Genomic DNA, 25,406 nt, shown 5'->3' with positions numbered 1-25,406 from the left:
ACCGTTTGAAGCATGAACTGAACCAGTGCTAGCTGAGTAACAGTCTCATTTGCCGCGATGCTTCTATGGGAGAGAGTGTTCCAAATGCCGAAGAAGTGGCTTAGAGCTGATGTGTCAGAAAATAGCCTGCCAGTTGGCAGGCTGCCTTATTTATTCGCACTGTTATAATTTTCATGCGCCTTCTCGTCCTCTCCTTTTCTTTCCCTGCCTGCCAGCCTCTGCCCTCCTACTCCACTGGGGAACTTATCTTTCTGTGTCACAGTCTCCACAAGCCTGGAGGGGGCTGCAGGGGACCGGCAGTGAAACCAGGCTTACACGGTAGCGGGAAAACAGAGAAGTAGAATCCAGCGTCCTCTGCTTGAAGGGGAGCGGGGCCGGGGGAGGCCTGGAGAAGCACAGGCCAACCTCGGGCAGTATTAAGGGGGAAAGGGTTTGGGGACAGGGCTCAGAGGTCAGGGGCCAACCTCACACCGCAGCTCTCTCTCCAGCAAGCCACGGGGTTTTTACCAGCTGCCCACTGGGGTTCTCCTAGACTGCTGATAAATCTAAAACAATGCAGAAATAAAATAATTGCAGAAGGAGAAATAAACTAACACTGAAAATCAGGAAGTCTTCATACGCAAGACGTGACGTATGCAGGACGGCACCGCAGCAGCTTTGGGCTCCGTGGGCCCAGCACTTATGGGAAGGGCTGAACGAAGGAGGCCGTTTGGAGGAACAATGTCGGTTCCCAGGTGCAGTAGGTGAGGCCCCTGTGATGAGGCCTGACTCAGTTGGGATCTTATCTGAAACAGCTTAACCCTCATGGTACTTTATGATAGGATAATATACATAGATGCCAGTGGAGAAGTGGAAATGGTGTTTTTAAGTAATCTTGTCGTGTAAATAACATACAAATCACACTTCACTTGGGGGAGGAATTCTGATTTCGTAAATTTGCCATTCATCAAGCCCCTGCTCTGTACTAGGCTCCGTGCTGGGTGTTGAGGATACAAAAATGAGTAAGAGGAGAATCCTTGCTCTTGGCAAGATGGTTGTTCTCACAAGAAGTGTCTTCCTTCATGTGCCCGTGGTGAAAACATCTGAAAGTTTCTCTTAACCCTTTTCTTGTGAACATTTTGACCTAACCATCTTCATGTGAAAAATTGATAAATGATTTCACTAGTATTTTTAGTTTTAAAAACGATGGTTTGATATTAGTAGAGGACCATTCTACCAAGAAGAGAGAGTACATTATTGCCTGAGTCGCCTAAGAATTTCTCCATCCCTTTGAGGAGATGTGAAGAACACATTTTTACTCTCCACTGAATTAATGAAAACAATCAGTGAGATATGAGGTATCACCTCACACCAGTCAGAATGGCCATCCTCAAAAAATCTACAAACAATAAATGCTGGAGAGGGTGTGGAGAAAAGGGAACCCTCTTGCACTGTTGGTGGGAATGTAAATTGGTACAGCCACTATGGAAAACAAAATGGAGGTTCCTTAAAAACCTAAAAATAGAACTGCCATATGACCCAGCAATCCCACTACTGGGCATGTATCCTGAGAAAACCATAATTCAAAAAGAGTCATGTACTACAGTGTTCACTGCAGCTCTATTTACAATAGCCAGGACATGGAAGCAACCTAAGTGTCCATCAACAGATGAATGGATAAAGAAGATGTGACACATATATACAATGGAATATTACTCAGCCATAAAAAGAAATGAAATTGAGTTATTTGTAGTGAGGTGGATGGACCTAGAGTCTGTCATACAGAGTGAAGTATGTCAGAAAGAGAAAAACAAATAGCGTATGCTAACACATATATATGGAATCTTAAAAAAAAAATTGTTCTGAAGAACCTAGGGGCAGGACAGGAATAAAGACACAGACATAGAGAATGGACTTGAGGGCACAGGGAAGAGGAAGGGCAAGCTAGGACGAAGTAAGAGAGTGGCATGGACATATATACACTACCAAGTGTAAAATAGATAGCTAGTGGGAAGTAGCCGCATAGCACAGGGAGATCAGCTCGGTGCTTTGTGACCACCTAGAGGGGTGGGATAGGGAGGGTGGGAGGGAGGGAGATGCCAGAGGGAGGAGATATGGGGATATATGTATATGTATAGCTGATTCACTTTGTTATACAGCAGAAACTAGCACAACATTGTAAAGAAGTTATACTCCAATAAAGATGTTAAAAAAAATCAGTGGGATAGTTTTGGGGAAATGAGCTAAACATTTTAAAAAATTGACTTAGACTTTGTATCACATGAAAATCCAGATGGATTAATGATGTAAATTGTTTTAAAGGAAAAAGAAGAAAGAAAGAACCAGAATAGCACTGCAAGAAAATATAGGTCAAGTTATGTAATCTCGGTCAGGGGAAGAGAAAAAGAATTTTTCAAGCATGGTCCCAAAGTCAAAAACCACTAAAGAAACAACCAAAAAATTTTATTCCTTGAAAAATATGAACTTTAATATTCTGATTCCTGAATGTTCCCACCTTGTCTTTCTCTGAGAGGTTTACCATAATGTTGAACCTGATAATAGTTATTAAGTCATTCAGAAGTATTTATGGAACGTATCACATGCCAGGGACCATGCAGTATGCTGGGGAAGCACTGGGGAGCAAGGCCAGCATGACCTCACCCCAGGGGCAAACCAACTGAGAAAGTGAGAGCACTTTGGCTAGAGGAGATCCCGAACTCCTACAAGGCAGGCAGTACCCCACCATGGAAGCCCCAGCTTCTCAAACTTTGTTGTATTAGGTGTCTGCTTTAGTTAATTATGTTAATGATCAGCCAATGGTCAGTGATGTCACCTGAATCTACTGAGTGGCTTCTATGGACAGAGTATAGTGCTAAATACCGAATATAATGGGGAAAGACAGCCCTGGACCCCTGGCTTTAGTAGAGAGATGAAAATTCATCACACAGATTAATATATTCGTAAAGTGTTTGACGTCCAATGAAGGAAAAGTATAGGGGGCTAGGAGAGAGTTATAAAGTGATCCTTATTTAGATTTGAGGGGAAAAGAAAGGCTTCTATGAGGAAGTGACAACTAATTGAGGCCTGAAAGATAAAGGGGGGGGGGTTTGCCTTCAGAGTGGGAGAGAAGAAGCCACAGGCTCACCCTGAATTGGCTTTTTTGGGAATGGGAAGGTCGTGAGGACCTTGGGTTTATCTTATGCAGAATTATCGGCTTTGAGTGGTGGGGTGGTGTGATTTGCTTTACATTTAAGAATGATGACTCAATTCACACTACTGGTTTGGGAAGTGAAGTCTGTTTTTTAAGAAAATAAACCATGGCATGTGTACATGTTTGTGCTAAGGACTTTGCAACCTGAGATTTTGCCCAGGAAGAAAGATGAGAGTGAGAAATGCTCATAGGAAAAGCAGTTGCCTATAATAAGAGGGCACAATCACCTTGGACGTGGTAATTCCATTTTGCAGGGTCTCTTTGCCTTAGCTGCCTCAGGGTGACTGGGCCCGCTGAACCGAGATGAGCCCCTATTGAAATGCTTATAAACAATCTGGCCCCTGCGAAGCAGGAAGCCTCATGTCTTCGAAGCTTAAGTCAGTCGTAATTCAAGATTTGAATTGGAGCAAATTATCTTCCTGAAGATAGAAGCATCCCGAGGATTTTTGATTAACTTTTAATTATTGAGAGGGTCTTGTCTTAGCAACGTAAGCATCTAAATAAAACACAACCTGAAAAGCCTTTGAGAAAATTTAAAGCATTCAGTAGTGATAAATCATATGTAAACTTGTAAACAGCAGGGTTGGTTTGCATTCTTTTTCTCAAGGGCCTAATATTCCAGGGACAAGAGAAATAATAATGCTAAAGAAATGTCTTTTTATGGTCTATTTGCATATACGGGACATTACAGAAAGGCAGTTATAAACTATCGTTGCAAAGATTTTCTCTTTAAATTGACTTTGTATGAATACTGTGACAATTTGGAGACTTAAGAAACATATTTATCACGTTACTGCCTTTGTAAGCTTTTCGTTTTATTAGCTTTCCACGGCCACCCCCATAGGGAAAGATTAAGCTTAGTCTTTTAGAATTCAGGATTCTGGATTGCACTTCCGTTTTAGCTTCCTGCTACATTGTTATTCAAATATAAACATCCAGGACATTTACCATTACACGTTTTCTACAGTCTAGAGATTGTAGCATTTCTTTGGAATAAATGACTGAACTTAGAAGGATTCTAGAGATATATAAGTATCAACGTGAAATTGATTTTCTTTCAATGTGCAAGAGTAGCAGAGCTTGAAGTCGGGAGTGTGGGGTTGGTGACCTCCGGGATTTTCTCTCTACTGTGTCCTTCCTAAATACTGATTTTTAACTCCCTTTCCACATCCTTTTCCATTCCCACTTTGACTAGATGTTGTAAACACCAGCCAGGGAAACTGTGCCTTGGGGTGAATCTTTACCTAAAATGTTTTTCCCTTAACATACAGTATGTATACTGGTGCTGGTGTATGCAGACAGTGTAAAATGTATTCACAGTCCCTGCATCTAGAGATTCAGAATTAATCAGTGGGAGGCATGTGGAGCTTCTGTGTCACATTGAGATGTCAGCTGTTGTCACTTTCATTTCCCTGGCAGCACCTCAGGTAGTAAGCTAGAGCTGAATTATGCAGTGTAACCAGTCTTTTTTGTGTGTGTGTATGACCCTAGGGTTGCTATCAAGCAGTAAAGGTTTTTGCGACTTATGAAAGAATTGATTTCTAGTTCTCCTGAAGTCCTTTTTGTCCTTCCACACTCCGACAGAGAGCTCCTTTGTAGCTATCATGTTGTTTGCTTCTGACTAGAGAACCGGTTATTAAAGATCTAGGGCCTTACCTGTCCATATGTGTTATTTCAGCCATACTGAACACAAGTTCTACAAACTCGCTGTTCCAAAGGCTGGCAGCAGACTACTGCTTACAGTCCAAGACTAAACATCTTATTGACATGCCTTACAGTTGTGTCTATGACACAGTGTCACACATGCACACAGAGGGTTAACATCTCACTGAATAAGTACTTTCGCTCTCCAGTATTTGGAAAGACATGGATGATGAATTCAGAGCTTCTTAGTGATTTCTGTGTTATTTGATGTTCATTGCTTTGTGTGTTTCTGGAATGGATAAACTGAAATTCTATGGCAAACCCATATTTGTTATCGCTGTCTGCAGTAAATCCTTGTGCACTGCAATGGGATCGACTGCCTGCACTCCATTAGCGTTATCCCCACTTACTGGAAAGTATCATCTGCTGAAATTAAATGTGACAAGCATTTGAAAGTCTGGATTGCACTCCCCCACCCAGATGGCACCCAGGTCATCCTTCGGTGATGAGCCACTGAAATGTTTCTTCTAATTCAGATGTTTTCCTAATAGTCCTGCAGGATGAGGTTAGCGTATATTTCTCTTAATTTACATATTTTTGCAGGAATCTAGCTAAGGTTGTCACGTTTCTCTGAATTGGTGACGAATGTTGATAGAACTCTATGAAAGTATTTTTATAAGCAGGCTGAATTGCATTTGATTTGATGGCCTCAGTCTGACACTGTTGATATCTTATAAATTGAGAAATCAGAAAAAATAATTTTGCATAGAAGGAAACCGAGCTCTAACTGACTGTACTTTATGAGAGATTAAAATAGGAAATGTTGTTTAATATGTTATAGTTAGAAAGCTTTTTGTTTTGTAATCAAAAAAGTAATTCCAAGAGGCTGCTTTTCTTAAAGTCCCTCTGTTTATTTTAATTATTCAGAGTTCCCCCCAACCACTAAAAATGATAAGATGATAAATGAACATTTATTGAACCCTAACTCTAAGCCAGGCATTCTGTTAGGTACTTGAAATACTAAACTGATTAAGACACAGCACCTACTCTTGACAAACTCACAATCTAGCGGGAAGATTAGTATTTAAATGAATACTTGCTCTGGTGTGACAGGTATTATAATTGTAGAATTCACAGTGTACAGTAATGGCTCAAAGGAATAACACATTTTGCCTCAAAACTAAAGGTGATATATACAGAATGCAGGCAGAAAGTGGGGTGCATGGTTTATAAATAATTTAAAAACAATAATAAATCCAATTAAAAGTTGGACTCCTTTTTATTATCATCATATGCTGACAGTTCTAGACAGTGCCAGTGTTAAACCCTCCTCCCACTGAGATGGACTTCGAATGCCCTGCCCCTGGCAACCATTGGTGGTGATTGTATTGGGAGCAGCGAGGGGGTGGGGAGGTGGCCAAGGAAAGCTCCAGATGGCAGGATGACAAATTCTGGAAAAAGATGAGGAGTTTCTCAAGTAGGAAATATGGAAGGGCATTCCAGGAAGGCCCCCAGCACATATATAAAGACATATTAAGCAGCATACTTGACTGCAGTGCAGGGGGAAATAGAAGTTATTTTCAATAGATGGTGATGATCCATTAGATATCCATATGGAAAAGCCATCAGTCTCAACTCCTATCTTGTAAGTGTATTCTACACCATAATCAATTCTAGGTAGCTTGCAGATCTAAATGTGAAATGTAAACCAATTAAAGTTTAGAGGAAAGTAGAAGGTGGTCATGATCTTTGTCTTTTAAACAGAACACAAAAGTCTCTAAAAGGAAGGATAAATGAGAACTTGGAGCATATTAAAATTATTTCTTTTTTACAAAAGATACTATTAGGAGAGTTAAAAAGCATCCCACAAAATGGGAAAAGATTTTCCCAATGCATATGTGTGACTAAAGACTCATACCTAGCATGTATAAAGAACTCTTAAAATCAGGAAGGAAAGACATATAATTCAATAGGAAAAAGAACCAGGCAATAGACATGAAGAACCACTTTACAAGAGTGTATATCCAAATGGCCAGTAAACACATGAAAAGGCACTCAGCTGCATTAGTCATTAGGAAAATGCAAAATAAAACCATAACATGATACCACTGTACACCCACCAGCGCAGCCAAAATGTAGGAGGGGGAAAATGTTTTGGCAAGGATGTGGAGCAAATGGAAGGAAAGTTTCACGCTGTTTGTGGGCGTGTAAATTGGCACAAGAACGTTGGAAAATTGTTTGGTGGCACCTCCTGGACCTTCCTATATGCACAATTAATAACCTGGTGATTCCACACCTAGATATATACTCCACAGAAATGTCCCGTGTTTACCAAAGGACATATAAAGAATGTTCATAGCAGCACTCTTCACAGTAGATACTGGAAACTAACCAAATGTCCATGAACAGTAGACTGGAAAAATTCTCTGTATATTCATGTAGTAGATGACTATATGGCAGTGAGAATGAACAAATGACAACTGCACACAAAAATGTGGAGGAATCTTACAAACAATGCTGAGCAAAAGACACACAAGAATAGTAGTCAAGACAAGCCTCTTAGATAGCCTCATCCACCAGAGGGCAGACAGCAGAAGCAAGAAGAACTACAATCCTGCAGAATGCGGAACAAAAACCACGTTCACAGAAAGATAGACAAGATGAAAGGCAGAAGGCTATGTACCAGACGAAGGAACAAGATAAAACCCCAGAAAAACAACTAAATGAAGTGGAGATAGGCAACCTTCCAGAAAAAGAATTCAGAATAATGATAGTGAAGATGATCCAGGACCTTGGAAAAACAATGGAGGCAAAGATAGAGAAGATGCAAGAAATGTTTAACAAAGACATAGAAGAATTAAAGAACAAACACACACAGATGAACAATACAATAGATGAAATGAAAACTACACTAGAAGGAATTAATAGCAGAATAACTGAGGCAGGAGAATGGATAAGTGACCTGGAAGACAGAATGGTGGAAGTCATCGCTAAAGAAAAAAGAATGAAAAGAAATGAAGACAGCCTAAGAGACCTCTGGGACAACATTAAACGCAACAGCATTTGTATTATAAGGGTCCCAGAAGGAGAAGAGCGAGAGAAAGGACCCAAGAAAATATTTTAAGAGATTATAGTATAAAACTTCCCTAACATAGGAAAGGAAATAGCCACCCAAGTCCAGAAAGTGCAGCAAGTCCCATACAGGATAAACCCAAGGAGAAACACTTCGAGACACATAGTAATCAAATTGGCAAAAATTAAAGACAAAGAAAAATTATTGAAAGCAGCAAGGGAAAAACGACAGATAACATACAAGGGAACTCCCATAAGGTTAACAGCAGATTTCTCAGCAGAAACTCTACAAGCCAGAAGGGAGTGGCATGATATACTTAAAGTGATGAAAGGGAAGAACCTACAACCAAGATTAATCTACTCCGCAAGGATCTCGTTCAGATTCGATGGAGAAATCAAAAGCTTTACAGACAAGCAAAAGAGAATTCAGCACCACCAAACCAACTCTACAACAAATGCTAAAGGAACTTGTCTAAGTGGGAAACACAAGAGAAGAAAAGGACCTACCAAAACAAAGCCCCCCAAATTAAGAAAATGGTCATAGGAACACACATTTTGATAATCACCTTAAACATGAATGGATTAAATGCTCCAACCAAAAGACACAGGCTTGCTGAATGGTTACAGAAACAAGACCCGTATATGTGCTGTCTACAAGAGACCCACTTCAGACCTAGGGACACACACGAACTGAAAGTGAGGAGATGGAAAAAGGTATTCCATGCAAATGGAAATCAAAAGAAAGCTGGAGTAGCAATAATCATACCAGATAAAACAGACTTTAAAATAAAGAATGTTACAAGAGACAAGGAAGGACACTACATAATCATCAAGGGATCAATCCAAGAAGAAGATACAACAATTATAAATATATATGCACCCAACATAGGAGCACCTCAATACATAAGGCAACTGCTAACAGCTATAAAAGTGGAAATCGACAGTAACACAATAATAGTGGGGGACTTTAACACCTCACTTACACCAATGGACAGATCATCCAAAATGAAAATAAATAAGGAAACAGAAACTTAAAATGACACAATAGAGCAGATAGATTTAATTGATATTTATAGGACATTCCATCCAAAAATAGCAGATTACACTTTCTTCTCAAGTGCACACGAACACTCTCCAGGATGGATCACATCCTCGGTCACATATGAAGCCTCAGTAAATTTAAGAAAATCGAAATCATATCAAGCATCTTTTCTGACCACAACACTATGAGATTAGAAATGAATTACAGGGAAAAAAACGTAAAAATCACAAACACATGGAGGCTAAACAATATGTTACTACATAACCAAGAGATCACTGAAGAAATCAAAGAGGAAATCAAAAAATACCTAGAGACAAATGACAATGAAAACACGATGATCCAAACCCTATGGGATGCAGCAAAAGCAGTTCTAAGAGGGAAGTTTATAGCTATACAAGCCTACCTCAAGAGACAAGAAAAATCTCAAATAAATAATCTAACCTTACACCTACAGGAACTAGAGAAAGAAGAACAAACAAAACCCAAAGTTAGCAGAAGGAAAGAAGTCATAAAGATCCGAGCAGAAATAAATGAAATAGAAACAAAGAAAGCAATAGCAAAGATCAAAATAACTAAAAGCTGGTTCTTTGAGAAGATAAACAAAATTGATAAACCATTAGCCAGACTCATCAAGAAAAAGAGGAGAGGACTCAAATCAATAAAATTAGAAATGAAAAAGGAGAAGTTACAACAGACACCGCAGAAATACAAAGCATCCTGAGAGACTACTACAAGCAGTGCTACGCCAATAAAATGGACAACCTGGAAGACATGGACAAATTCTTAGAAAGGTATAACCTTCCAAGACGGGACCAGGAAGAAATAGAAAATATGAAAAGACCAATCACAAGTAATGAAATTGAAACTGTGATGAAAAATCTTCCAACAAACAAAAGGCCAGGACCAGATGGCTTCACAGGTGAATTCTATCAAACATTTAGAGAAGAGCTAACACCCATCCTTCTCAAACTCTTCCCAAAAACTGCAGAGGAAGGAACACTCCCAAAGTCATTCTCTGAGGCCACCATCACCCTGATACCAAAACCAGACAAAGATACTACAAAAAAAGAAAATTACAGACCAATATCACTGATGAATATAGATGCAAAAATCCTCAACAAAATACTTGCAAACGGAATCCAACAACACATTAAAAGGATCATACACCACGATCAAGTGGGATTTATCCCAGGGATGCAAGGATTCTTCAATATACCCAAATCAATCATTGTGATCCACCATATTAACAAATAGATGCAGAAAAAGCTTTTGACAAAATTCAACACCCATTTATGATAAAAAACTCTCCAGAAAGTGGGCATGGAGGGAACCTACCTCAACATAATAAAGGCCATATACAACAAACCCACAGCAAACATCATTCTCAATGGTGAAAACCTGAAAGCATTTCCTCTAAGATCAGGAAGAAGACAAGATTGTCCACTCTCACCACTATTATTCAACACAGTTTTGGAAGTCCTAGCCACGGCAATCAGAGAAGAAACAGAAATAAAAGGAATAACAATTGGAAAGAAGAAGTAAAACTGTCACTGTTTGCAGATGACATGATACTATACATGGAGAATCTTAAAGATGCCACCAGAAAACTACGAGAGCTAATCAATGAATTTGATAAAGTTGCAGGATACAAAATAAATGCACAGAAATCACTTGCGTTCCTATACAGTAATCATGAAAAATCTGAAGGAGAAATTAAGGAAACACTCCCATTTACCATTACAACAAAAAGAATAAAATACCTCGGAATAAACCTACCTAGGGAGACAAAAGACCTGTATGCAGAAAACTGTAAGACACTGATGAAAGAGATTAAAGATGATACCAACAGATGGACTGATGTACCATGTTCTTGGACTGGAAGAATCAATATTGTGAAAATGACTCTACTACCCAAAGCAATCTACAGATTCAATGCAATCCCTATCAAATTACCAATGGCATTTTTTACGGAACTAGAACAAAAAATCTTAAAATTTGTATGAAGACACAAAGACCTCGAATAGTCAAAGCAGTCTTGAGGGGAAAAAACGGAGCTGGAGGAATCAGACTCCCTGACTTCCGACTATATAATACAAAGCTACAGTAATCAAGACAATATGGTACTGGCACAAAAACAGAAACATAGATCAATGGAACAAGATAGAAAGCCCAGAGGTAAACCCACGCACCTATGGTCAATTAATCTATGACAAAGGAGGCAAGGATATACAATGGAGAAAAGACAGCCTCTTCAATAAGTGGTGCTGGAAAAACTGGACAGCTACATGTAAAAGAATGAAAGTGGAACACTCCCTAACACCATACACAAAAATAAACTAAAAATAGATTAGAGACCTAAATGTAAGACAGGACACTATAAAACTCTTAGAGGAAAACATAGGAAGAACACTCTTTGACATAAATCACAGCAAGATCTTTTTTGTTCCACTCCTAGAGTAATGGAAATAAACACAAAAATAAACAAATGGGACCTAATGAAACTTAAAAACTTTTGCACAGCAAAGGGAACCATAAGCAAGATGAAAAGACAACCCTCAGAATGGTAGAAAATATTTGCAAATGAATCAACGGACAAAGGATTAATCTCCAAAATATATAAACAGCTCATACAGCTTGTTATTAAAAAAACCAAGAACCCAATCCAAAAATGGGCAGAAGGCCTAAATAGACATTTCTCCAAAGAAGACATACAGATGGCCAAGAAGCACATGAAAAGCTGCTCAACATCACTAATTATTAGAGAAATGCAAATCAAAACTACAATGAGTGGCTTCCCTGGTGGCGCAGTGGTTGAGAGTCCACCTGCTGACGCAGGGGACACGGGTTTGTGCCCTGGTCCAGGAAGATCCCACATGCCGTGGAGCGGCTGGACTGTGAGCCATGGCCACTGAGCCTGCATGTCCAGAGCCTGTGCTCCGCAACAGGAGAGGCCACAGCAGTGAGAGACCCGCGTACCGCAAAAAAAAAAAAAGAAAAAGAAAACTACAATGAGGTATCACCTCACACCAGTTAGAACGGGCATCATCAGAAAATCTACAGACAGATGCTGGAGAGGGTGTAGAGAAAAGGGAACCCTCTTACACTGTTGGTGGGAATGTAAACTGATACAGCCACCATGGAGAACGGTATGGAGGTTCCTTAAAAAACTAAAGGTAGAATTACCATATGATCCAGCTATCCCAGTACTGGGCATATACCCAGAGAAAACCACAATTCAAAAAGAGCCATGCACCCCAATGTTCATCGAAGAACTGTTTACAATAGCCAGGTCATGGAAGCAACCTAAATGCCCATCGACAGACGAATGGATAAAGAAGATGTGGCGCATATATACAATGGAATATTACTCAGCCATAAAAAGGAACAAAATTGGGTCATTTGTTGAGACGTGGATGGATCTAGAGACTGTCATACAGAGTGAAGTAAGTCAGAAAGAGAAAAACATATTGTATATTAACTCATATGTGGAACCTAGAAAAATGGTAGAGATGAACTGGTTTGCAGGGCAGAAATTGAGACACAGATGTAGAGAACAAACGTATGGACACCAAGGGGGTAAAGTGGTGGGGGGTGGTGGTGGTGGGATCAATTGGGAGATTGGGATTGACATGTATATACTGATGTGTATAAAATTGATGACTAATAAGAACCTGCTGTATAAAAAAAATAAGATACAAGAATATATTGTACAACACAGGGAATACAGCCAATGTTTTATGTTATAAAAAAAGAAGAATAGGGCTTCCCTGGTGGCGCAGTGGTTGAGAGTCCGCCTGCCGATGCAGGGGACACGGGTTCGTGCCCCGATCTGGGAAGATCCCACATGCCGCGGAGCAGCTGGGCCTGTGAGCCATGGCCGCTGAGCCTGCGCATCCGGAGCCTGTGCTACACAACGGGAGAGGCCACAACAGTGAGAGGCCCGCGTACCGCAAAAAAAAATAATAAATAATTAAAAAAAAAAAAAAAAAAAAAAAAAAAAGAAGAATAGTAGGCAAAAGTAAGTAATGGTGTTCAGGGATTTGACAGTGGTTACCTTGTGGGGCAGTGACTGTAAGCAGGCATGGGGGTGCTTTGAGGCTGTTTCTTAAGCCAAGTGCCAGGGACACAGCTCTATGTGTGTGTATTTTATGCATGTGTCTTTGTATAAAAGAGTTAAACGAAAAGGTTTTTAAAAATCCAGCATCGATAATTTAGGTAACCAGTTCAGTATAGAATTTAGGTGGAAAACTGATAGAAGATGATTACGTAGAATTACAAAGCAGCAGAATATGGAAAGCCTATATGCCATATTAAGGCATTGTACTTGGGTGTATGGACAGACACAGTGGAGAACAATGAAGGCTATGAGCTATACCATGGCTAGATGTGCCTTTGTAACAGATCTTTGGTGGCAACAGGACAGAAAAACAGATGGTGTATAAAGAAACTGGAGCCAAGGAGATCATTCATTTGCTCAACCCATATTTATTGAAGGATTACTGTGTCACCATGGGGGATATGGCAGTGAACAAGACAAAGTCCTTGCCCTCATGGAGCTTACCTGGTAATTGGGAAAGCAGATGCTAAATAACACACAAATAAAGACACAAATAAGATATCAAATTGAGATGTTTTATAAAGAAACATTTATTACAGTAAAGAAATCATGAAAGGAGGAGGCTGTTTTAGATATGGTGGTCAGGAGAGGACCCATTAAGGACGTGGCACTTGAGCAGAGACCTAAACAGGATGAGGGAGTGAGTCATCAAAATATCCAGAGAGGAGAGTCCCAGGCAGAAGGGACAGCAAACGCAAAGCTTCTGAAAGGGGAAAAACGTGGTGTATTTAATATTCAAGGAACATCACTGAGGAAGAGAGTGAATAATGGAGAAGGCGGTTGGAAATAAGATCAAAAAGGTAACAAGGTGCCAAATCATAAGGGTCTTCTAAAACGTGGTAAGGACATTAGATTTTCTATTACTCAAGAGACAGGAGGAGGCTGAGTATCATAGCAAATACCCCCAAATCGTGGTGGCTTATTAGCAAAGCAAAAGTTTATTTTTTGTTCATGCAGAGTCCGGTGGGATGTGGTCAAAAGATTTTTCCTAGTCACTGTCCTTTGCATAGTGGAGGGTCATGGTCACTTGGGGACCAGGCTTCTTCAGTATTAGGAATCCATCACCTTATGCTCTCAAGGTCACTATGGAATCCTAACATCCCTGAGCCAGCAGGTAGAGGGGAGAAGAAGCATGGAGTACCATGCACCCAGTACTTAACCAGTTGACCTGGAAGTGACACAAGTCTGCTCGCATTCTCTTGGCAAGAACAAGTCACGTGGTCCTCCTGTATGCAAGGAATAACCAGGAGATGGAATCCCCAGCTGGGCAGCCACTTCCCAATATCAGCTCCGTAAAAAAAGGGGAGTGTGTCTCTTTGGAGATCAGCTAAATGAAATTTCTTTGTTGCAGGTTTTATCATAATTAGGATGAAAAGCCATTGGAGACTCACTAATAGGGTAGTAACGAAGTCTTAAAAATCCCCCTGGTGGGCTTCCCTGGTGGCGCAGTGGTTGAGAGTCTGCCTGCCAGTGCAGGGGACATGGGTTCGAGCCCTGGTCTGGGAAGATCCCACATGCCGCGGAGCAACTGGGCCCGTGAGCCACAATTACTGAGCCTGCGCGTCTGGAGCCTGTGCTCCGCAACAAGAGAGGCCGCCATAGTGAGAGGCCCGCGCACCGCGATGAAGAGGGGCCCCCGCTCGCCACAACTGGAGAAAGCCCTCGCACAGAAATGAAGACCCAACACAGCCATAAATAATAAATAAATAAATAAATAAATAAAGCAAACTGTCAACAAGTAAAAATAAATAAACACTAAAAAAAAAAATCCCCCTGGCTGCTGGCTGGATTAATCTGTGGTTGTGGGACATTAAAGAAGCAAGGAGACCAGTTTTAAGGAAGTTTCTTTAGGTTAGACATGATGGTGACTTGGACCAGGGTGATAGCAGCACAGGAGGAAAAATGTGGCTGAATTTGGGATAGATTTTGAAGGTGGAGCCAGTAAGATTTGCTTATAGGTTGGATATGTAAGATATGAAAGAGACTAAGGAAAGGATTTTGGCCTGGAAAACTAGGTGAGGTGCCCTTTAATGAGATGATGCCCAAATGGCATCTTGCTTCTCAAATGTCATCTTCTTAATTATGCCTCCCAGGCCACCCTGTTTTACACTGTAGCCCACGTGAACACCAGGAACTCTTTTTTTTTTTTTTAAAAGAAGATGTTGGGGGTAGGAGTTTATTAATTAATTTATTTACTTTTGCTGTGTTGGGTCTTCGTTTCTGTGCGAGGGCTTTCTCTAGTTGTGGCGAGCGGGGGCCCCTCTTCATCGCGGTGCGCGGGCCTCTCACTATGGCGGCCTCTCTTGTTGCGGAGCACAGGCTCCAGACACGCAGGCTCAGTAGTTGTGGCTCACGGGCCCAGCTGCTACATGGCATGTGGGATCCTCCCAGACCAGGGCTCGAACCCGTGTCCCCTGCATTAGCAGGCAGGTTCTCAACCACTGCGTCACCAGGGAAGCCCCAGGAACTCTTGATCCTCTTCACTCTACTCTGTTCTTTCACTCATCACCCATCCTTCATAATGTACTGTGTAATTTACCTATTTATTATGTTGATTGTTTATTGTTTGTACTAGAGGGTAAGTTCCATGAGGGCAGAGTTTTATAATGTTTTGGGCGCTCATTTTCCCATGTGCCTAAGAAAAATGTCTGGCAGAGTGTCTGGCTCATGTGTGGAATGAATGAATGGTAGACACGGGAGGAGTAGGTATAGGTGAGAGCATGGAATGAAGACCTTTGCTCGAGATGGTTATTAGACATTCAAAATATATTGGAGAGTTGGATATACTGGTTTGGAGTCCAGGAAAAAGGTCGTGCATGGAGATGTATTTTTAGTAGTCAACAGCATACTGACAATGGATTCTTAAGGCCATGGAACTGGATAGGATCATGTAGGGAATTATGAGAAGTCTGGAGTAATTAACTGGGTCAGACACTGCTGGGAGGTTATGTTGAGGACTGAGACTGACCATTGGATAGCAACGTGAGGTTCTTAGGAAAACAGTTTCATGGAGCGGTTGGGATGAGACTTTGATTGGAGTGAACTCAGAAGACAAAGGGAGTTTAAGTTGTGGATAAAGCGAGTGTAGCCAAAATTCTTTTGAGAAATTATTACCAAGGAGTGCAAAGAAATAGGGTGATATCTGGAAAATATCCAGCATCTGGAAGGCAAAGCGTCAAGGGGGGTATGTCTTTTTTTAGGACAAAAGATATTACAGTGTGTTTACATTGTGATGAAGATGATCCAATAAAGAGAGAAAAAAACAGGTTATTCAGGAGAACGGGGGAGAACCACAAAAGGCCCTTAAGGAGTAAGAAGTAATGTTATACAGTGCACACAAATGATGGGATTAGGAAAGAGTGAGTTCATTTGGATAAAAGACAATTATAATTTTTCTAAGATAAGAGATTGAGGATCTGAACAGTGAAAGTAGAAAGGAGGAGATAGATATGTAAGAAGTAAGCACAGAGAATCAACATATTCTAGTCCTGTATGGAGGAAGAACTTCTAGAACAGTGGTTCTCAAACGTGAGCATGTATCAGAATCACTTGTAGGATTTATGAAACACGGATTACTGGGCCCAGCCCACAGATTTCTGATACAGCAGGTCCAGGATTGTATCTGAGAATTCGCATTCTTAACGAGTTGCCGGTGCCTCTTTCTCAAAGTACCACGTGGAGTCTAGCAACATCTGTATCCCTCAGGAGCTTACTAGAAATGCAGAATGTCCAGCTCCACTCCAGACCCATCGGATCAGATTCTGTCTTTTAACAAGTGATTTATTTGCATGATGAAGTTCGAGAATCACCGTTCTAGGATAGTGTTTTCAGCCTTGTCCCCAGGTGATTCCAACATGCAGCTATGATTGAGAACAGCTGACTCAGGGTGACCCCAAGGTATATTGCCTGCATGACTGGGTGACTGTGAAGTGTCAGGAGATAAGATAAAAACTTCATAAGGAGGAGCAGGTGTGTGGAGGTTGACAGAGTGCAGCTTTTGACACGCTGTATTTGAAGATTCCTTTGGGACATCAGCTGAAGCTCTTCAGTTGAGTATTTAGATCTTGAAGCTGGGAGAGGGATGGAAGATCTGTCTCACTCAATGACAGATCTGAGCATCATCAGCATGGAAGTAATAATTCACATTAGGGGTGTTGAGGACCTCAGCTCAAGAAAATGAGAAAACTGGCAAAGAGGTCCAAGGAAGGCACATGAGCCAGGGTAAAAGGAGAGAACCCTGCAGAGGAAGTGGGAAGGGCAGTGTGAAAGGTGTGAGCACAGGCAGGAGTTGGCAGGACGCAGAAGCTGAAGTGAGCGTTGTAGACAGAAGGAAGAATCAGTGATGTTTTCTGTCTCAGGAAGTTCCAGTAGGGCTTCCCTGATGGCACAGTGGTTGAGAATCCTCCTGCCAGTGCAGGGAACACGGGTTCTAGCCCTGGTCCGAGAAGATCCCATGTGCCACAGAGCAACTAAGCCCATGCGCCACAGCTACTGAGCTTGCGCTCGAGAACCTGCGTGCCGCAACTACTAAAGCCCGCACGCCACAACTACTGAGCCCGTGTGCCACAACTACTGAGCCCGTGAGCCACAACTACTGAGCCCGCATGCCGCAGCTGCTGAAGCCCACACGCCTAGAGCCCGTGCTCTGCAACAAGAGAAGCCACCGCAATGAGAAGCCTGTGCACCGCAACAAAGAGTAGACCCCGCTCGCTGCAACTAGAGAAAGCCCACGCACAGCAACAAAGACCCAATGCAGCCAAACATAAATAGATAGATAGATAGATAGATAGATAAATAAGTAGACTTATTTAAAAAAATAAAAAAGAAAGTTCCAGTAATATAGACTGAAAAATATCAGTTATCTGTCATTTGGGAAATCACAAGTGGCCTTGCCATGCACAGTTCTGGGCAGGGGTAGCTGCAAAGCCGTGGCGCAGAAGTTTTAGCAGGAAACAGGAGACAAGGAAGTGGGATTGTCAGACATGGACGACCGTTCCAAGAAGCTTGGCTGTGCTGAAAAGGACAGAGTGAGTGCTAGAAGATGTCAGTGGAAAGCAAGTTTTCAACTTGGCCAAGACCGGAATCTTGCCACTGGCCATTAGGAAAGAGCCATCGGTGAGTCAAGGGGGAAACTGCTGAATCAAGATGTCGGGAAGAATGGAAGCCAGGGCATCCGTGGGGTCAGCCTCAGTAGGAGCAAGAAGGTGGGTATGAATATAGATAAATTTGTAGTTGAGGGGTTGGGAAGTGGGAAAATTTACGTTTAATATCTTAAATTTTCTCTAGGAAGTAGGGGTCAAAGTCATTTGCTTGGAAAGAGTTGGGGGGGATCTTGGAGATTTATTTTTTAAATTTTTATGTACTTTCACAAAAGATAAAAACTCCTATCTATATGTAAAATATATCATATACCTAGATTTTTAAAATTATGTATCATAAACTTCGTTCCTTATGAAATAACCCATTTCCAAACACTGACCAGGAAAGATTACTATTAAGAACACCCAAAGATGAATTCCTACCTGATATCCTTATTTTCAACCTTAATTTTCCTCCAGCGCTTCCTCCCTGTCTCACTTATAACTAAAATTAGTTGTTTTTTTCCTGATAATTTCTCGTTGTATCTCTCTTCTGCTTGTTAAGTTAATCATTGGGGTGTTTGTTCTTGCTGTTTCCCACGTGATGAAGTGTTTCTACTCTCTCTGTTCTCACCATTCCCATCTCATTCAAATTAATTCTTTTCAAGCAAGATTTCTGAATGCCAGACCTCTCCTTGTAATCTCAATGACATGAAGATAGCCTTTATGTTTTTGAGTTATAAATATAATACATTCCTATATAGAAATGTAAACCATATAAAGGAGGAAGTAAAACGTCAGTTCCCAATTGTGTGTGTGTGGGTATGTATGTTTGTGTTGCTTTCTGTGACCCTTTACATAAAGTCCCAGTCAAAGTAGGTTGGAAAGCGGTAATTTGTCTCCTAATCCTGGATAGGAAACCTGGAGGGGATGGCCTATTTTATGTCACTGCCATGTCTCTCTGCACGGTGTGTGTCAACAGTTTCTCTTTCATGAGTTGGTCCTTGTGTCATCCAAACAGCGTAAAACCTACCTGGCTCTCTTGGTTTTTCACTATAGATTATTGGGGGTGGAAGTTTTTTTAATTATAAATTGTTGAAGAATATGATTCCAGAAGTTTGATGGAGTCCCGTTCCCCCTGGGCAGATTTAGGCTTTGAGTCCTGCCATATCTGGTCCATCTGCCCAGGTCTCTGATGGTGAGTTGGGGTCCACCGCAGCCTCTCAGTGACCAGCAGACAGAGATCTGGTGGGGAGTGAGATGGACCCACCTGAGGACCTGAACCTGGTGTGTTCTCCCCACAGAGGTGGGAAGCACAGGAGAGCAGGGATGCAGTGTTTCCCATCCCCTGATACTATGGCCTAGGGAGTCTGTGCTCTGACCAATAGGACCAGCCTCTCCTCCCCAGAGAGAGAAGTGGTAAGAGATGGGTGAGAGGCACAGTGTTACCCCATCATGGGGAGGAGAGCTGACTTCTCCGCCATGATTAGTAGGAAGGATGGGCGGGACACACAAAGCCGAGGACCAGAAAGATGAAAGCAGTCTTTCGTGACCACACACTAGTGGATGGTAGAGTCTGAATACAAACCCAGATTGGTGTGACTTAAAACCTTAGCCTTTGTGGGAATGGATCTCACTTCCACGATGCCTCCTTCATTGTGAAGACTCACTGGAATGAAATACATTTCTAGTGATAGGGGGTTGTGGGTCAGCTTTCTCTTATGTGTGTAGATGGCCAGGAATTTGATTGTGGATTCATAGACTAAAAACAGGCAGAGGAGAGCCTGGAAAGTAGCCCCAGACTCAGAAGCAACCCCAAGCTTAAGAGGGGATGGGCCCGTGAGATTGTTTCCCAGTTCTCCATCCTTCGCTTTCTACCCTCACTCACTCTGAGATGGCTTGATGTGATGTGACAGCTCATTTCATGGGTCCCAGTAATAATTAATATGGAAAAAAGCAATTGACTTGAAAAATTGGGAAACTGGCCTATACCGTATATTATTATTTAGGAACGATGTAGAAACAAAGCTAAAAGTGCCTGCCTGGGAAGAAAATTGGTCCCTCTTGTCTGGTATCTGGAGTTCTGCAGCTCTTGAATGAAGGGGAGGGGGTGGGTCTTACTTATTATCACGTATACTTAAAGAAAAATAATGTGATCAGTGGCCGTTCTAAGTGGTTTTTGTGTATCTTTCAGATGTCGCCCATTTAATGTGGTTTGAAAGACTCTATGTTTGGCTTCAGTGTTTTGAAAAATACATCTTGTACCCAGCAATCATTTTGAATGCCCTTACTACGGATGCATTTTCGATAAGCAATTACCGGAGACTTGGTACCCAGTAAGTGGATAACCCGTTTATTCTCATCATGATTTGGATCACCACGTTTTCAAAATCGAGTGGGTTTCCTCTGAACAGGCTGCAGCAGAAGCCAACTTCTGTCTACCAGTGACGGGCCACGTAACAGTAAGCCATGGTGGTCTCAGACTCGCTGGAGCTAGATGGTTATTGTAGAGGGACTGGGGGGCAAACGAAGTTAGATCTGCTTGGAGTGATCTTGTGAATAAGCATCAGTAGATTTGAAAATCACCCTGCAAGCGCTTAGTCAGGAGCCTTAAGAAGATGACCGAAGTGCAGTGTGATTCCAGGGTTCCCGGCATTCCAACCGTCGTGCTTAGAGCTTTATTATGAAGTGCCTCTAGCACTTCACGCAGCAAAGACTCGAGCATTTTGTGTCTGAGGGAGGGGGAACTTAATCACTGTTACTGCTCTCTTTGCATTTCTCAGGAAAAGCCTCATAATTAAAAAAAATGGACCCCAGAGAGACTTCATATCAACAAGATGCCTGTTTTTGCAAAGCATTAACAGCATATAGCTGAGTTAGTGGTTTCATGTTTTAAAAGGAACTCTGAAATTACAAACGGAAACCTACTTGATAATTTGTGGATGTGTTGTTCTGACAAAAGGTTGACATTTCTGTTCAAATAAGTTCATAAAGGAGGATGATGTGAAAGAGGTTCCTTCCCAGATTTGCATATGAGTCACTTTGCTTAAACGTTACGTGCCCAAGTCAACCCTGATTCATAATCCCAAGCATGCCTCCTCTTCCTTTTGGGCCGTGATGAGGACAAATTAATTAATATTTGCCCAAGATGGAGCAAACTCAGGTAGAAGGCACGCGAATTCTCGGCTGGACCTTGAGTAGATTCATGGTCGCACGAAGCAGACACTAAATGAAACGACCCTACAAGCTTCCTGTCTTTATCAGACTCTGCCTTCCTTCCAGTCTAGAACTGTGTCAGTCAGACCAGGGCAGGAAGTCCATGCCCTTTGGTATTTTAAATCCTAGACTTCGGATCCAGGGATGAAAATTAGTCTCACTGGATGAAGAAGGCAGGTGATGAGGTTACAGACCTCTTGTATAGTTTGAGTAGGGCCCCGTCCATGAGCTAACCCTACCTCTAGAACACTGAGTGCTTTTCTAGTAAGCAGGTGTTTCCAGTGTGGTACCATCTTGGCTGACCCCATGACGACATTCTGAAACAAGGCAGATCCCCAGTTTTCAGAACAAGGACTCACAGTCAGAACCACAGCAGTCACACACGTACCGGTGCTGCCCTGGGATAGCGAGCTAAAGGATTGAAAGTCCTCGCTTCCTAACATTAGGACTAGGGCTTCAAGCTAAGCCTGCCAGTTGAGGCCAGGCAGCTCTGGCTGTTGGAAGAGGATGGATGCATGGGTTGGGAATTATGCAGAGTCAGATAAACAGTTCAGAGAGAGTCTACTTTGAAGTAAGATTAATCTCTATCCCCTGTCATTTTTTCCCAGACATTAAAGTCAGAAAGTAGCACCTCACCCATGTACCCCCAAATAATCTTAATTTGATGATACGAACAGAATTCTTTTTCTTGGAGCCCAAAGTTGATAACTCCTTTATATTCTTGAGGCATCCGTCTGACGACTTAAAAAAAAATCTCTCAAGATTTCAAGCACCCCACTAGACTAGCTGTTCTCAGACAGGATGGCAGGAGACCATATGTCAGCATCACCTAGAGACCTGTTTCAAACTGTGTAAGCCCAGCCCACACCCTGCCCTCACTGAGAACCATGGTACCAGATAGTGAACTCTTCAGTGACAGGCAGTGTTTCTTATTCAGCTTTCAGTACCATCGGTCCAGTAAGTGGTAGAAGGATGGATGGATGGATGGATGGATGGATGATTGAGTGGGGGACTGGTCAATGAAGAGTGGGTGCATCATGATAACTGGGTAGGTATTTGTATTTCCCAGCCTGATCTAAAAGGATGCTTTGCACCTGTCCCAGGCCATTGTTCCCGGATTGCTACCTAATCCTTTATAAGACCTTTAGCTAGACCTACAACAATCCACGAATCATTGAATGTAACCATTACCGTTGCAATGTTACAAGAGCCATAAACGTCACTCCTTAAGAGCTCTCTTAATCTTCACCAGTCATCATTAATAAACATAAAATGAATGCTGTCCATTTCAGTCATAGTCACGGAAAACAAACTTTAGAGTTGAGCCTCATCTAGCTTTGGCCTGAATAACCCGGAAAGTCACTGATCTCCTTGGAAAACCAGAATATCCCTAGTCTTGGGACACCTTATCCTTGGGAGCCCCCCAAGGGCTTTGGCTATGCCACAGAGATTTCTTGTACCCGGGGCTGTTGTCAGAGGTGAGTGGACCTGCAGTCGTGTTTTCATACTGATTTTTCATCACAGGCGTCAGTTGTCCACTGGAGAAGGAAAGGGTCACGGAGCGGTGCTCAGCCTTGCTGCAGGAACAGACCTTCAGTGGAAGGCCTTACCACTCTCCCCAGACCCGCCTGTCATCAAGGGCTAGTTTTTCTCAGGAGCCAAATCTAAGCCCATCACACGAGGGCTTTGACCAAACCTCATCAGATGCATCCTGGGACAGGGTGGAATCAATTGCTACACTAGGTCTGAAGGCATATAAAGTATCAACTTAAGGCCAACGGAAGTGCTAACCTTAGATCTTCCTGATGACAGTTTTGTACTCGATAGATGCCAAGACTTGGGAAACACGTTTTGAATGCCCCAGTCCTGAGACAGGATATTATTAGTGCTGATGAGGGTCTAGAGCTCAGGATCCCGCTAGGATTAGGGAAATTCAGGCCTGCCCCCTCACCCCCATTTTCTGTACTTAGAAAAAGAAAACCTCTCTTTGTGATAAACAACAGGGTCCTACTGTACAGCACAGGGAACTGTAGTCACTATCCTGTGATAAACCATAAAGGAAAAGGACGAGAAAAAGAGTCCATATATGTATCGCTGAGTCACTTTGCTGTACAGCAGAAACTAACACAACATTGTAAACCAACTGTACTTCAATAAAGTTAAAAAGGAAAAAGGAAACCTCTCTTTCAAGTGCAACTGTCCCCTGGAAAGTATTGCCACTTTTGTCTTTCTTTTGAGTTCCCAAATAGGATGTTCTAATGGAGGGGATTCTGGCTAAAATGTGCAAGGCCTTCTTTCAGGAAGACCCCTCAAGGTGCTAGTGGCTTGCCGTGTCCAGCTCTTCTGAGCACTGATCAGTTGCCTTCCCGTCTCAAGGTGGGGAGATCGTTGGCCTCACTGTCTGCTGGAACTGCACACATGGCACATGCTTCTGACACGCGTTAGTAACCCGACTCCCTAGACAGGAGCATTCAGGAGTTCAGTCCTCACAGCAAAGTCCTGCTGTTTCTCTGCCGGGCTGCCTCTGTCGTGCTCCTTAACTCAAAAGGCCTATGTCATGGGGGCCTGTGTCATGTTGATGATGTAATTTTCAGTGGAAAAAAAAGGGAGAGCGGAAAGCTTATGTTTACAAAGACAGCAAATATGGTGGAAAACATTGGAAGTGAATATGTAAAGTAAAAATGGCATTATTGAGATAGTGGGATCTTTTTCCTCTTTTCAGAATTTAATATTAGCTATTGCTACGTCATTGATTCGGGGAGATTCTTTTGTAATAGAAAGGCTTACACTGAGCAGATGCTAACAGGGACAGCCTGCTCTGTCTCCTCACTTGCCACCAAGCTCCCCGTGGAACCTGGCAGTGCAGTAGTCCTTCCGATAAGCTCCAAGGGAGCTCTGTGGCCTGCATTGCAAAGTCCCGGGGATGATGGTGACGCTGACTCTAGTGGCAGCGTCTGTGTTGGCGAGTCCCTCGGGATGGAGTTTCACTCCTAGCTCCACTCTGTGTGAACGTACACTCAAACTCTGAGACGCAGTTTACTCCTCTGTACAACGAGGATAATAAAGGGCCCAGCATCTTGGCTTTCTGTAAAGCGCATAACGCACAGTAAACGCTCAAGAAACGTGAGCCATTGTCACTCACCTAGTAAGGTACGGGCTGTGAAGTGATCGCTTCCTTTCTTTCCTTTTCAACAGCTGGGACATTTTCCTGATGGTCATAGCGGGCCTGAAGCTGCTGCGGACCTCCTTCTGTAACCCGGTCCACCAGTTTACTCACTTGGGCTTCACCATCATCTTTTTCCATTTCGACTACAAAGACATTTCAGAGAGTTTCTTACTGGATTTCTTCATGGTGTCCATTTTATTCAGCAAGGCAAGTAGATTAGCTCTTTTCTTCATTTCAGTATGTAAAAGGTGCATTTCTTCTCAAATGCTTTAAGAGTTTGAAACATTTTCTTTTAAAAGCAATTAAGGCATGAATTTACATTGATTTGCGTATGCGAGTCACACTCCTGCTGCCATTTGAGGAACATTCCCCATGGCATAGAAATATGCCATGTTATTTGCCAAAAATCACTAATTAAGATGAATTAGCCATTTGTGTTGCTTGAAACTTTATGACCTTTGTCTCTGTTAACAATCTCATTACGGAACTTCCTCGATCTCCAAATGCTCTAAATTAAAGATTAGCCACTAGGCTAATTGTTTTTTTTTTTTTTTGATTTAGCATTTTGCCTCTTGATGTAAAGTTTGAGATGTGGGACCCGAGGGCCAGGTCCCTTGGAGTATTTTCTTTCCCTTGGCTTGTCTCAGGTCAAGATTTCATAAGTTGTAAATCCATCCATGGGCAGTGAGAAACCCTAATCACAGTTCAGGCAAATATATGGGAATGGCATCTAACGTTTAACATGAGGGAGATAAGGTCCTTGGGATACTGGTCTGAGTGTACGTGTTCTGAGCACCGTGACAAAGCTGGGGTGTGTAAACAGAAATTGGAAAAAGAATTTGGGAAACTCCTTCCTCATGCGCTCCGTTGAATACAGCAGC

At 42.1% G+C, this 25,406-nt stretch overlaps 1 protein-coding gene across 1 annotated transcript in view; it reads left to right on the top strand.

The window, feature by feature from the left end:
• PCNX2 (pecanex 2) overlaps nt 1-25,406 on the top strand; it is a 279,402-nt gene that overhangs the window by 133,798 nt on the left and 120,198 nt on the right. Inside the window, exons 20-21 of the mRNA XM_032608446.1 lie at nt 20,338-20,479; nt 24,555-24,732. Of these exons, the coding sequence (XP_032464337.1) occupies nt 20,338-20,479; nt 24,555-24,732 (320 nt within the window). The remainder of the gene's footprint in view (nt 1-20,337; nt 20,480-24,554; nt 24,733-25,406) is intronic.

Source organism: Phocoena sinus, chromosome 16, assembly GCF_008692025.1.
Source record: "Phocoena sinus isolate mPhoSin1 chromosome 16, mPhoSin1.pri, whole genome shotgun sequence".
NCBI lineage: Eukaryota > Metazoa > Chordata > Mammalia > Artiodactyla > Phocoenidae > Phocoena > Phocoena sinus.
The sequence above is the reverse complement of the archived record's forward strand: the minus strand, read 5'-3'. Positions and strand labels throughout refer to the sequence as shown.